Source organism: Thunnus maccoyii, chromosome 15 (genome assembly GCF_910596095.1).
Source record: "Thunnus maccoyii chromosome 15, fThuMac1.1, whole genome shotgun sequence".
In the NCBI taxonomy this organism is placed as follows: domain Eukaryota; kingdom Metazoa; phylum Chordata; class Actinopteri; order Scombriformes; family Scombridae; genus Thunnus; species Thunnus maccoyii.
In genome coordinates this window covers 6,832,180-6,847,707 of record NC_056547.1, presented here as the reverse complement: position 1 = coordinate 6,847,707, position 15,528 = coordinate 6,832,180, and the positions used below count along the sequence as shown (strand labels likewise).

At 40.9% G+C, this 15,528-nt stretch overlaps 1 protein-coding gene across 1 annotated transcript; it reads left to right on the top strand.

Moving 5' to 3' along the window:
- The first annotated feature begins 142 nt into the window (after positions 1–142).
- Positions 143–7,913, top strand: tap2a (transporter associated with antigen processing, subunit type a). The gene is made up of 11 exons (XM_042436373.1): positions 143–873; positions 1,394–1,508; positions 1,596–1,726; positions 1,981–2,186; positions 3,120–3,317; positions 3,463–3,591; positions 4,552–4,740; positions 4,996–5,169; positions 5,745–5,904; positions 6,218–6,354; positions 7,234–7,913. Exons 1-11 carry the CDS (start codon positions 360–362, stop codon positions 7,438–7,440), a joined length of 2,160 nt encoding a protein of 719 aa, XP_042292307.1. The 5' UTR covers positions 143–359; the 3' UTR covers positions 7,441–7,913.
- The last annotated feature ends 7,615 nt before the right edge of the window (positions 7,914–15,528 follow it).

Here is a 15,528-nt window from a genome sequence, read left to right as displayed (position 1 = left end):
GGACAATTTCAGTCTACTAATCATCCTCATTTAATTTCCCCACTATTTGTTACATTATTCACTTCATGAATTAGCTCGAAAATGACTGAACATCTACAGGCTTCATGCCACTTTTAAGGTGGACCCATAGGGTGGACCGGAAAATTCCAATCGGAAGATGAGAATCGGATGCCAACGTCAGCCTCGTGTTTAAGCCTCTGGTGCTTAGTTTACTGTCCTGTTACAGCCTTTAGTTTTTCAGCTGTCTGGGTTTCAGGGAAACCCCTGCTGCTGAAAGAAAATGAAACTGAAAGTATCTGAAAACTAAACCACTGGTCCCGCTGCAGAGCAGGTCATTTGAGGATAAACTGGCTGCTAAAATGGAAGACAAAACAGCACCCGTGTTCCGTAAAGTCGTTGCTTTGACTTCAGCAGTTTGCGTCGACCTTTCTTTATTTTACGCGTCAGGATTTGTAGCGACTCACGGCGTCTTTGGTGATCTTTCACGTCTCTGGGTTTCTGCAGCTCTCCGTTGTTTGACTCTAACTGCTATAACCCTGTTCACTCTTGGAGACCTCAAACCGGTGCTGATCCGTTTTATAACAGCGTACAGCGTGCTGCCCGCGGTGTTTGAGACCGGGACCAGGGTGGTCTACCATGAGGAGAGCCAGTGCGGCTTGTTGGCGGATATGCGCTGCTGGCTGATGTTCGCCGGAGCGTCGCTGGCTGCTGCGCTGTTTTGGGAACTCACTATACCGGACGCCGACGATGCGGCCGCCGGTAAAGAGAAGAAACAGAAGGCCAGAGTGCTGTTAATGAGAGTCCTGCGGCTGTACAAACCTTACTATTTATTGTTGTGTGGAGGGTTTGTTTTCCTGTCGCTGGCTGTGATCTGTAAGTACAGCAGATGAGGAGGAAAGTGGTGGTGATGCAAAGAAAATACAGCAAAGTGATGCTGATGTTAATCCATGTTGTAAAGGATGCATTTGAAAGTTTAAAAAAAATAGATGTAGAAATTATAGAAGTAGAGGACAGAAATAATAGAAGCAAATACAGGCTCATAAATACAAATCATAAAGTTTAAAGTTAACAATTCTGAATACTGGAAATTTTAATCATTAGCATTAATTGCATCTACTTTTAAAATTTGTATCTCAATGTGGGAACAGAAACACTACACCTGCATGGTTGGTTTTCTCCCTGAAATAACTTCAAATGTAACTTCAGTTTATTTGTAGTGCAACATCACTCAGTGTCTCTGCACACTTTACAGGTTGAATAAAAACAACAGAAACAAAGGTTACACAGAGCAAGATTCATGATGATGATGATGATGATGATGATGATGATGATGTTTCTGTATCTCTCTGTATGTGTCTGATCGTGTGTACCTGCATGTATTGTGTCTTCTCAGGTGAGATGTTCATCCCGTTCTACACCGGGAGAGTCATTGACATTCTTGGCAGTCATTACCAGCAGAGTGAATTCCTATCTGCACTCCTCTTCATGGGCCTGCACTCTCTGGGAAGGTATGGGACAATGTTGTTCTTCCCTCCACATTCATCCACCAGCATGTATCAATATCTAACTTACTTTCTCTTTGATTTATTGATTAGCTCTGTGAGTGCAGGCTGCAGAGGGGGTCTACTTACTTGTGCCATCGGTGCCTTCACATGCAGAGTGAAAGGCAAGCTGTTTGAGGCTTTGACCAAACAGGAAATTGGATTCTATGAGACCATAAAGACAGGTAAGACTCTTATAATAAAACTTGCAGTTATGCTGTATGAATAATCTCTTAGCATGCATGAAGGAAAGATTAAGTCAAGTCAAGACAGGGCACATAAAGATAGAATAAGATTCAAGTACAGGACAAGGCCTAACATGATATATGGACCAGACAGGTCAAGCTGCACATACCAAGACAGGACAGGAAGAAAGAGGACAAAATAGAGCAGAACAGAAGAAGAAGAAGAGGCTAATTTCTAGTAATGTTTTGTGCAGGTGAAATCACATCCAGGTTGTCTAAAGACACCAACCTGATGGGAGACACAGTGTGCCTGAACGTCAACGTGCTGCTGAGGACATTCATCAAGACGCTGGGCATGATCTCTCTGATGATGAATCTTTCATGGAAGCTCACATTCCTTGTGCTGATGGAGGTGCCGATCACCGGCCTCATACAAAACATTTATGACACACACTATCAGGTAAAAGCAGGTTAATAAGAGATGTTGAATAAGCTGACACTGATACAACACAAGCAGGGATCTAGTTAGGAGACAACAACATGAGTAAGTGCCATAAAGCTTAAGATTGAGGCAATAGAACATAGATGCCAACAGGCAGTACACGAAGGCAATGCATAGAGTGCATAGATTGTATTGAAGCAGTTTTTTTTTGTTTTTTTTTTCCTCTACCTTCAGTCCATCAAGTGCAGAGGTGTTCGCGAAAGAGCTGGGTCCTTAGTCTTTTCATAAAGATTGAGAGGGACTCTGCAGATCGAACAGAGTGTGGTAACTTGTTCCACCACCAGGGAACTACAGAGGAGAAGAGTCTAGCTAGCGACTTAGGGCCCTGTTGTGGTGGTGGTACCAGGCGCCTTTCATTAGCAGAGCGTAGTGAGCGGGAGGGAGTGTAGATCTTAATGATGGAGTTCAGGTAGGAACTCTTGCTGTTTTGTAAGCAAGTGTCAGGGTTTTGAATTTGATGTGGGCAGCAACTGGGAGTTAGTGGAGGGATATCAACAGTGGGGTGACATGTGCTGTTTTGGGCTAATTGAAGATCAGACGCGCTGCCGCGTTCTGAATCATCTGTAGAGGTTTGAATGTGCATGCGGGGAGGTCTGCATGTAAGGAGTTGCAGTAGTCAATGCTTGATATTGCGGTCCTTAAGTCTTTCGAAAGACAAGTGGCGCAAAAAACTACAGAAACAAAAAAAACTATTTTAAATTATTTGTTGTTCAAATTTGAGCTGTAAATTGCTGTCTGATGTAAGAATTAAATTAAAATGATATATTTTGTCTCTTTAATACCAATAGTTTTTATTAGATGTTTAAACAGAAGATCAAAATCTCCTTAAAATTATTGAAAATAAATTTCATTGAAGACTGAGATTTTCCATCCTTTTTATTCCTTCCTCAGAGGTTGTCCCTGGCATTGCAGGACTCAATGGCTCTGGCAAATGAAACAGCAAACGAGGTAGTATCTGGTATTCGTGTGGTACGGAGCTTTAACACAGAAAAACATGAGGCCCGCCGCTATGACAACCGTTTGATGGACACACATACCCTCAAGACCCGCCGTGGCACTGTAAGGGCTGTCTACCTGCTCGCACGGAGGGTGAGAAGTCATTTTTTGTGAAATAGTGTTTTTTGGAGATCAGGTGGCGTTTAACCTCTCACAACATATCTCCTCATTTCACAGTATTTATTCCAGTGTGTGTGTGTGTGTGTGTGTGTGTGTATATGTGTGTGTGTGTGTGTAGTTGATAGGTTTGGGCATGCAGGTCTTCATGTTGTACTACGGCAGGCTGTTCATCCGCAGAGGACAAATGACCACTGGCAACCTGGTTTCCTTCATCCTCTATCAGTCAGACCTTGGAAAGAACATCAGGGTATGAAAATATTATCATTATATTATTCATTATTATCTGTATTCTATAATGCTCTTTTCGGGTTATTGTCAGTCATAGATGGTGATCTCAAGTTTAACAAAAAGTTCAGTAGTTTGGCAAGTCAAACTATATTTATATAGCATATTTCATATTCAAAGGAAAACTCATGACCATGCAAAATAAGACAGAAAGAAATGCATGTTACATTTAAAAAAAGGGGAAGTGCACAAATTTTACACATCAAAGTCTGTTTACAGGTCTTGCATGTGAAAAAGTTGCATTTCAGACACTTGTCTGGCGACAGACTGATGTAATCTGAACATAAGTGATCAGCTGGACACTTTGGAGACGCATGATAGACACGGGTGTGAACAGGGATGTGTCTCGGCTGTCCACTTGTGTTCGAATCACTGAACTGCATTTTAAAACCAAGTATGCAGCCCACTTCTCATCTCTGCTTCAGAGATGGGCTGCACGGCTGCATGAGCCACTACTAGCATAACACACCCGAATCTCTGACCGAACTGTCAGAGGTTGAGTTACATTGTGGGTAATGTAGACACCAAGTTTTAATAAGGGAAAAAATATCTATAGTTGTGCTTCAATGATTTTAATATTTAACGACTGCTTGGTTTTAACAAGCACACAAAAAATAAACACAAACAAAAAGGCAATAGAAAAATAAATGCTTTGAGGCTACCTTTAAAAGACGTTAGAGAATGAGCACTCAAATCCTAAGGAAGGCTAATCCAGCATCTAGGAGCAAGAAAACCTAAAGGCAGTTTCACCAAACTTTGAACTCATGCTTGTGCTAGATGATGACCAAAGAGGTCTGGATGAGTCATACCTTTTATGATTCCCTGCAAAATAACTTATATTTGACTCACTACAACTCTGACTCTAGGCACTCTTCTTAAGTGATTGGTCTGTAAACACTCTCCTATGACCACTATCTTCCAGACTCTTACCTACATCTTCGGCGACATGCTGAACTCGGTGGGGGCTGCTGGGAAAGTGTTTGAGTACCTGGATAGAGAGCCTCTGGTCAGCACAGAGGGAAAACTCACACCTGATCAGCTGAAAGGACATGTCAGCTTCCGCCATCTTAACTTTGCCTACCCTGCATACCCCAAAAAACCAGTTCTGAAGGTGAGATCTGAGCTCTTTGGTTTCAATTTGAGCAGCTCATGAAAAAAAAGTTGCAATGACAAGTGAAAAAAAAAACAGGTCAGAAATAGAGAGTGAAACGTATATTTTTTGAATTCAGGCTTTCCCCTCCAAGTGTTCACAGTGTATATACAGTAAACAGACATAAATTAAAGATCCCTATATCCTTCACTGGATAAGTGTCAAATATTGTAGTCGTACTGTGTTATTACAACCACTGTTATCTCCTTGTTTCAGGACTTTTCTTTGGAGCTGAAGCCAGGTCAGATGACGGCTCTGGTGGGTCCGTCTGGAGAAGGAAAAAGCACCTGTGTGAGTCTGCTGGAGCGATTCTACGAGCCACAGGATGGACAAATCCTTTTGGACAATGAGCCGCTAAAATCCTATGAACACCATTTCCTCCACAAGAAGGTAATGTCCAAACAAAAGTCTTCAGTTTCTGTCAGATTTTTAATCTCTCTCTCTTTTCATATTGGTCTACATTTTCCAAATAACATTCACTAATAATACAAAAAAGGTCCTCCCTGAAAAAAGCAGAGGGGACAAGCCTCTTTAGACCAGAATGCAGTTCAACAACAATACATTGTATGTATTGATTAATGAACTCTAAAGTAGACTGGCTGGAAGATATACGGTAACAGTTAAAAGTTTGGACACACTTTCCTATGAATGAGAAAGTGTCCAAACTGTTTACTGGTGCTGTATATTATGTAATATTTCCCCCCTCACGTATACACATTAAAGCCACAGCTAAATGCATCAAGGTCACACACTTCATCCAATAGTGCCCACAAGTCCCAATATTTAGCAGTTGCTATCACAAAATTAAATAAAATTGACTTTAGCCTCATCATATTGAGAAAAAAAGTAAAATCCCTGAGATTAAATATACAATCTTATTGTGTAGGAAGATTTGAGTGTAAATTAGACTTTTTATGTATAACATATATTCATTCAGTCAAGCTAATGAGAATTTGTTTTCACAGATCGCAGTGGTGAGCCAGGAGCCTGTGCTCTTCTCCGGCTCCGTCAGACACAACATCGCCTACGGGCTTGATGACTGCTCACTGGAAGAGATCCAGGAAGCAGCACGCAAAGCCAACGCCCACGACTTCATCAAGCAGCTGGAGAAAGGCTATGATACGGGTAAACAGATATAACCGCCTCTCGTGCTGTTTTTACATGTCTGAATGAACACATAGAAACCTGCTTTAGATGTTAGAGGAAAGTTGGGTGAATGACGGCGGAAAAAAATCATTTAGAGAACAGGATTGATGATGGAAGCACTTTTTATTTATTTATTTTAAACATTTATGTAGATTAAATTTGTACATAAAGACTAAATAAACACATACAGTATTTGTGGTGTTTGGTCTGAACCCCTTCATCTTATTATTATTACTTTATGTTACTCAAACCTCAATCTGTTATGATTTTATGATTTATGTCCATTTCTCAGAGGTGGGTGAGGGTGGCGGCCAGTTGTCCAAGAGTGAGCGGCAGCGGATCGCCATCGCTCGAGCCCTGGTCAGACAGCCACAGGTCCTCATTCTGGATGAAATTACCAGCTCTCTGGATGCTGAGTGTGAAAATAAAGTAAGTTGCAACTTTTAAAACTGTGTTGTCTAATCATGTGTTTGGTAAATGTGGTTGAAGATCTGAAGCCTCTTGTATCACTTGAGCCAATTAATCTATGAACATTTATCTGTATTCACCAGTAAAACATAAAGTCAGTATTTAATAGATATATAGAGGAAGTGCTGCAGAAGTGTAAAACTACACACATCATTGAACAGGTAATCAATAAGAATTGCTAAAATGAAACAAGCAATATAAAAAAAACATGTCTGTTTTAGAGTTTCTGGCAGGATAATCAAGACCTGATTGATGAAAATCAAATCTTTACATGTTTTTTAGAGCTCAAAGCTCAAAAAGAAAAGAAAAATGTCAACTTTCAGAAAAAAAGTAATTTGCCTCAAAAAATGTTTCCCTTAAATGTGTTTAGTGCTTCCCAACATCTAAACAATATCTCGTGACAACATCAATATCGCAGGATATACATGTGGGAATAGTTCCATTGCAAACTGTGCGGTTAAAGACAAATTTAGTAATTTGTAAACCAAGTGTTTCACTGCTTAAAAGAAAAGAAAAAAAAAATCAACTTTTGCATTCACAACAGTCTGTGTGATCTCTGACATTCAGTCATACTCATTCTCAGTAAATATACAGTGTTGCACCCTTCTTTTTTCATTTATACTCCTTTAAATCTCCCTAATCAGTAATGACATGTTTATGAATGGAGCAAAGTTGCACAGGAGTTCCTCTTTTTTTATTCTTTTATATATCACTGCACATAATAAAAGAATTATCTAAATGTTTCCTCTGACATCCTTAGACTCTGCTTTCACCTAAAAAGACAGAAAGATACCAGGCGGACGTTGGATAATAAATATTTCTGTCACTTGCTGTGCACAGGTTCAGCAGGCTCTGGCTAGCTGTCCCAACCAGACGCTGCTGGTGATCGCTCACCGGCTGAAGACCATTGAGAAGGCAGATCAGATTGTTGTGGTTGGTGACGGCAGAGTTCAGGAGCGAGGGACTCACCGGGAGCTGATGGACATGAAGGGGAGCTACTACAAACTGAGAGAGAAGCTCTTCACTGAGGGAGACTCGCCACAGTGATAAACTACTGCCATTGAGCTGATGCTATAGCTTGATGTTACTGTGCTGCATGTGTTTGACAGCAGTTAACTTGATATAAATGTGTGAGAACGTGGTGGAGTTTATGTAAATATTGAATTAAGATGGTTTTGTATAAATAGTGAAAATTAAACATATGGTTTTTCAGAGAATATATTCTTTATTCTGTATGTTGCCAAAAAAAAAGCACCTTTACAAATGTGTAGCTAGTGTGTGACACATTTATTCTTATTTATCTTGCAGAAATTTCATTTGCAATTTACAATTAATTGTTCATGTTTAATTGAAAAATAAAAATATTAAAATGTTTAATTGTTCATTCATAAAATACTGTTCATGAGTGTTTTTTTTTTTTTTTTTACTAATGCATAGAATACTATGTCAACTATGTGATCATTTTCAATTTCATGTCCTTGTATTTGTTAAGATGAATAAAAGTTGGACATGAAAGCACACAGCTCAGACCATAAACCTTTATTTACGATTGAAATGGCCAAAGGTTGCTTCACGGATACTTATCAAATAAAAGATTAATCAGCAATGTCAGAAAATTTGGATCATTGTCGATGACCTCAGTTGACTTCAGCCAGAAGGTCAGTCAAACCTTATTTGAATAAAGTGTAGAGCAAAATTTCATGTACTTGCAGCATAGAAATATGTAGTTCATTTTGGTTTAGTCATCAATTCCTCAGGCAAAGTTCTAATTTTATAGGTTTTATAAAAATATATTTGTTTATAGATGTGTATACTGTACTGTGGGAAGAAAAGTGAAGAGAAATCACTCCTATGAAAAGAATAAATGAGCATGTTTGCATATTTGTTATACTTGTTATGCCTTTTGATTTTTATAATCACATTTCATTTTCTCCTTTTGGCTATAAACCAACTGATAGCATTATGATTGTGGGTTGGGTTTTACTGCTTGAGCTGACCTGGAAAGTCCCAGACATACTTTTTGTTTCTGGCTGTGATGCTTTATGGAAAGCTGCCTGATATGTGTCATAAACACCAAATGCACCGTGCAGTGATAGGCAGCATCATGTCAATACACCAACACCCTCTATCGTCAAGGTTCACGCTCAGGTAAGGCAACGTTTGTCGCCATTTTGTCGAGACTTCTATGCATCCACAAAATGGTGACCAAAGTCACGTGTCTCAAATTAGGTGCTCATCGCTCCTGGATTCTGATGATTACGAGATTTTTTAAAACTTAATGTATCCTTAAAAGGTTTTGTGTACACACGTGCTCTTTCTCCTCAGTGCCCAGTTATTTTCTTTCTCTTTCTTAAATTCACATTCCACTAAGCGACTGTACTGATGTGCAACTGCTCTGCAAGTGCACATCCAGCACGTGTCCCAGAGTGATTCATACAAATATGGGGGTATGATATGTCGACCCAAACTGCACAAAGAAACAGCGTTATTCACATATTGGCATTAGGATATTACACTTTTAAAACATCTGTATAAGTTGTGAAGTTCAAGAATTATTATCCCTCATGTGACTTTTTGTTTCACAGCCAACAGTATAAATATACTGGACTTAAGTGCAGTTTATAGTCCTTTTTTAAAACTTGGGTTATACTGCACATATGTCAACATCAACTGAAGGATCTTCCTCTTTGGGAACTTTTGTGGTGCTTATGAAAGCTTTCCAATCTCTCCTGAATGAACTAATAAAAATGTGTGGCAGTCAAACTTAAAATAAAGCTGTTCATCGTTGCTCATTGTTCCTAAAAACGTCACTGTTTGCAGATAAGAGCTGTATTTCCAGCTCGGTGACTCATCAGTAAAACTTGGCTGCTTCCCATCAGCAACTGTGTGCCACCTGCGAGTTACAATGGAGGGGACAAAGTGGAAGTACAAACGGCAAGAGTTGCCACCATCTTAGGGTGAGACCCACAACACCTAAACACAAAATGGCCGACAGCGTGCGTAGAAAGGTAGAAAACGTGGGGCATCAAAGCAAATACAAGACGACATAGTGACCCTGTGGCTGTATCTCTCACTGTGGAGATTCAGAAAGGAGCAATGTGCATCCTCAAACCTGGGTGTGCACCTGTATTCTACATACTGTATCTGTCTATGTGCGTATCTTTGGATGTGCCGACAGTGAGTTTTTGCCTAACCAGTTATGCACCATACCACTGCACCACCACGCTGCCAAGCTGGAAAGTCCCTTCTCCTCTTTCTTTCACTTTCTCTACTGTGCCTGACTCAGCCAAGCTACAGCCAAGCCCAAGGTCTTGTGACTGAAACCATTTTGGTTTTATACACAGGGATATATTTGATATGATACAATACATCTGCCATACAGATTGTTATATCACAAAAACAGGACTGTATGCATGTTTCTTTGTAATGTCTATATGAACAAGAATATGAATTTGACTAATAATTATATCCGGGCAAACAATCAGTGGTTGGTTTAGGTTTGGTAGCCTTCCCCAAGCACACTTTGATAGTACAAGTGGATGTTGATGGAGACAAATTGACTTTTGCAGTAAACAAACTTGTGTCCTTTCAATTACAATAATTATAATAATAAGTGCAAGTGCTTTCCATAGACAGCATAAGAAAACAAACAAAAGAAAAAAAAAACAATCACAAATATAAGAAGAAAAACACAAGAACAGCAAAATCATCCAACAGGTAGAACAAGTGAAATTATTAAAATAAACTTAAAATCCAGTGGTTGCACAACAGAGCTGTATTATGTAAACAAGTAGGACTAGTTGTCAGGCGAAAAGGCAAAGTCTGTAAAAATGTGTCTTAAGACAGGATTTAAAAGCAGAAACAGTGTCAGCAGATCAAATACTGACTGGAGGACTGTATCAAAGCTGAGGCACCAGTACAGCAAACACTTGATCACCCTTTGACCTTAATCTAGACTCTGGAACAGCTAGCAGGCCTAACACAGCAGATCTAAGATGCCTTTTTGGACAGTAAAGAGTTAAAGGGAAACTTTTTTTCAACCTGGACCCTATTTTCCCATCATTCTGTGTCTATGTGACTAATGGAGACAACAAAGAGTTTTGCCTGGTCAGAAGCTGAGCTACAGCTTGGGCACTGAGGCAGGTAAACAAGGCGTTGCAATAGTCCAGGAATGAAATAAAAATAAAGAAATAAAAGCATTTCTCTGTATTTCTAAAAGATAAGATTTCTCTGATCTTGGAAATATTCCTGATTTGGTAGAAACATGATTGCACCAATTTTTTGTGTGTTGTCCAAAGCTTAGCTCACTGTTGAAGATAATAATCAGGTTCTTAGCAGTGCAGTATTTGGGATAAGGGGGCTGAACAGTGGCTGGACTTGATTATGGAGGTGCTCAGGGCAGATTAAAAGCACCTTTGTTTTGTCAATTGCAAAAAGTTTGTTTTAAAAGATATCTTTTCCTACCACCAGACCGTATAGAATATTTGAAATCTGTTTTTTTAGTGCTAAAGTGCCTGCTATCCTGCAAATATATACTCCAGATCATATTCCCTACAACTGATTCAGTTCATGAGTTATGAAAACAGGTGTCCATTAATTAGGTCAGGTGCAACAGAATCAAAATCTGTTGCCTATTTGATATTTTATATTGTATTTCTGTCAGTGAAACACTTTGTAACACAATTTTTTAAAAGAACAATAATTCAATACCGTGGATTAGACACTACTTGTTCTCAGAATTAAACCCAAACAGAGCTGAGTCATCTTGGGAAGAAAAGGAGTCACTTGATGAATTAGCTTTATAGTAACGTAATACTCGCTTCTCTTCTCCTCTCTAAACCAAAAGTAATAAAGGAACTGATGCAGCATAAAGCACAACAGAAATGATACCGATGTAGCTTCTTTTCCAAACCTCATCTCATTTTGTTTGACAGATGTTTGAAAAATTAGTTCACTTAAGAACAAAATAGAACAGAAGATATACTGTAGTGCTTTTGTCTGAGGTGATGGTAGCTGTGCATGTGTCCACTGTGTGACAGTTTTAACTAAGCCAGTGGGAGGTTTTGTATTATTTTATAGCCAGGTAAACCCCCTTTTGTTTTTTGTGAATCCCCAAAGTTCTCCAGTTGCAACATTTACTGTGGCACTACATTATTCTGAGACATAAAGTCGTTGATGTGTGGTTTCCTCGGTTAATGATAGAGAAAAAACATCATATGATTAGTTGAGGGAAGTCCCGGCTCATGGACGAAGGTAAAACTGAAACATTGATCTGATGTCTGTTTGTGAGCTCGAAGCTCTATCAGCTAAAAAAAAAAAAAACAGGCTTTAAGGCAGTGCAGCAGCGCTCCGGTTGGTTGTATCTGGCAGTTTTACCATCACATCAGTCATGTGATTTCATGGAAAGTACCTGGCAGATTGACAAAAATTTAGGGGATCTCAAAATACCCACCTAATGATGAAATCATTGGTCTTGACTGCCATCTAGTGAACAACAAAACAGAAATGAAGAAACCACTAAATTGAAAATAACTGACACAAAAACCACTCGGGTTGAGGAGTGGTTTTCAGCAGTATTATTATGTAGGCGTACTTTCGGTTCTTTGACAGCATAGATTTTGTATTACAGGGCCTCTAGTGATGTGCAGGATCTACAGGAAACCTCTGGCCTGCAGGTGCAGATAGGTGCTAGCCACATGCAAGGCCACATGAATACCTCCAAAACCAACTCAAAGACGAGCTGCTGACATGTGGACAAAGAGATCATGTCAGACGGATATTTCAGCAGAGGGTTTGTAGTACTGGGTTTAGGGGATTGAAGCAGTGGAATTTCAATTACAGTGGTCAGAGACAGTCTCTCTGACCACAACACTACTTATAAATAGACAAAGTAACAGTGATTCTGAGGTTTAAGCTTAGACCAAGACAGTCAGGTATCTCAGGCTGGAGGGTGAAATCATCTAGTGAAAACAGAGTTGTGATGAAGAGCATTAGGGAGAGCAACAGCACTCCAAGTGCTTATATGAGACATTTTTACCATGCAACCCGGCAACCATGTGATTTCCCGTAACTTCTCAGTCTGGTGAACAGGCAACCGTAAACTGGCTGCCACAAGTCCTGGCAAAAGATATTTAATGATAGATCTCGAGCACCCCCAAGTGGGAGAAAATATGTATTGAATGTAATAAAACTTACAGATAAGAAGTACTCAAAGACACCAAATATATTGGGAAATGTGCATAAACTGATGCATTAAACATCCATAATATGTTGATTTCATGTAATACATGGCACCTATGTAAGAAAGCATATACCTAAAGTGTTGGAACAAGTAAATACAGAGTACTACATATATAAATAAAAATGCTTTATCTTTTGATCTGTATTATATTGTAATTGTATTCTGCATCTGATGGTGCAAAGATGAGGAGGTCATTAAGGTAGCAAAGGAGACTGGTGTAGTTCTGGTCACCGAAGATGGATGTCATGAGCCTCATGAAGGAGCCTGGACTGTTGCAGAGGCCCTGTGGTAGTCTATTATACTCATAGAGGCCAACAGGAGTTGTGCACGCGGTGAACTTTTTGTCATCTTCATGGAGGGGGACATTAAAGAAGCCAGAGGTCAGATCCATGGAGCTAAAGAAAACATTACCTCCAAGAGCAGCCAGGGCATCAGACTGGTGAGGCAGAGGGAAAGCATCCTTGAAGGTACGTCTGTTTAGCTCCCTAAAATCAGTGCACACTCGAAGGTCTCCATTCTTCTTCCAGACTAATACCAGGGGAGATGCCCACTCACTGCAGGACTTCCTGATGATACCCTTTTCCTCCATCTCGTAAAGAACCACCTTGAGCTTGTGGTAGTCTGCCAGAGAGACTCTTCTGTATGGGAGGCGGAAGGGCCGTTCATCCTTGAGATGGATACGATGAACAAAATCCTTTGCTTCTCCACAGTCAAGCTTATTCCTGGAAAACAATCCATTTTACTTGACTACCAGAGCCCTGACCTTAGCTTTCCATGGCTCACTCACTTCACAGGGTTTGAGATCCAGGCTAGCCTTTTCAAGCTCCTGGAGCATGGGGCCGATGTCCCCCACAGACTGATGGTTCATTCTAATGTCAACATAGACTTCCTGTTGGGTCTGCTAAGGAATGCTACCAGCACAGGTTGACAGGTCAAAGTCTTCCAGGGTGATACAGGGGGATACATCTGCCAACTTTGAGTTACGCCACAAGGTAAGCTGCTCATCCAAGGGGTTCAGGGCCTTGACTGGGACCCAGCCATCACCCCAAAGAGGTGCCACAACTCTGCCAATTATCACATTTCGGTTGAGGGTTCTTGATGTTGGAGGCTCCATGATAACTGCACTGCCAATGGAGAAGTCAGACCGCATTGGGAGTTTGCCCCATAGTATGTGCTGTGTGCGAGGCTGCAGTGTTACAGACTTCTTTAATTTCACTGTGCCTATCTTGTCAGGAATATGATGGCCTCTCCAACGCTCAAGGTTTGCCATCAGCCCCAGAAACTTGGCACTTTCTCCCACATTTCCAGTGTCAGGTTCTTTCAGAAGTTTCCAGTAAGCCTTGTTATTTTTCATGCAGTGCAGGAGGTGTTTTATGACATTAGCGCCTATGATGAAAGCGTCAACTTGACCAGGTATCACAAGTACATTCAAGTCATAATGCACTTGGGTTTCACTTTAACACCTCCACAGCCCACAACTATTGTATCTGTGTCTCTGCTACTGGAAATGGCTAAACAACCGCGTTCAAGGAGGATGTGCTCTGTTTCCATATTTATAGTGCAGGCCATGAAGCCGCTGTCTAAAAGTCCACAGAACTGTCTGCCTGCTGTCTCAACTGTTGTATAAAAAAGACTGTCACTGTCCATTAAATGCTGTGTTCTTTGAAATATCACTTTATCATCTCCTTCTTGTTCACAAAAGTAACTGTACACTGACTGAAGGTCATCTGCATCTGAACTGTTGGGGGCAAACTCAGTGCCCACACTCTCCCCCTCTGAATGTGGACAGGCTAGTTTTCCGTTGGAGTAGTGTTGGCATGAGCAGGACTAGGAGAGGCACTGACAGTGTGCTGGCGTCTGGGGCAGTCTTTGATGCTGTGGCCTCTTGAAAAGCATGAGAAGCACAGGTGGTCACAGACACAGTGTGTTTTTGTGCTGTGAGTTCTGCTGTCACAGACATGACACATGTTACGGGGCCTGGGGTACTGGAATTGAGTGTTAAAAGAGGGACTGGGTCTGTTGCTCTGAGCCTGCTGATCATGGAGGAGCTTAGAGAGCATGTCTATCAAGTGAGACAGCGATGTGGCATCAGGGTTGCTGGAAAGAGGAACTGGCTGTGAGACAAGGGGCTGGGTGGGCTCAACACACTGGGGGCTAGGCCTGGCCCCCACGAGGGACTGAGCATTCACAGTATACTCTTGCTGTGACATGCAATGCTGTGGGATTGTGTGTTGTCTTCTGCTTGCAATTCTGAGCTCTCGCTGACAGCTCTCAAGCATGTCCTGCACCTCCACAACAGACCATTTTTCCAAAGGTTTGCTTCTGAAGAATGTGGGTAGGTGTTCATCAGGACAATGACGGATGCACGAACGCACTCTCACCAGTGCTTGGCAAGGTGGTGTAGAAGTCAAATAGGGGAGTTGATGAGGAGATGGCTTCACCAAAGTGCTGTTTAAGAATATTAAACATTGCATCGGGGTTATACTCAAGGTTGTAGGGGCTGTTTCTCACTGACACTTTGACTATTTCCTTAGCTTTGCCTGCAAGTCTTTCCATTATTTCCCCAAAACATTGCTCTGTTTCAACATGTCTCTTGCGTAGAGAGGCCATCATCACCTCTATCCACTCATATACTGTGCATTTGTCAGTGTGATCTCCTCTAAATGTGGGGGGCTCTTTGATATCTGGTTTCACTACCAGATTCACTTTGGACAGATCAAATGTATTGGAAGTGGTTGTGCCACTACTGGACCCATGGGATGGAGTTTGGGGTGCTTTAATATGAGTGGAGTTGTTACCTTGCTGAATGGAGCCATTAGCAATCAACTGAGAAGTGATAGATGCTCCAATTTGCTGCCCTAACTGCAGAATTATCTGAGACAGTTCCTTCTTGC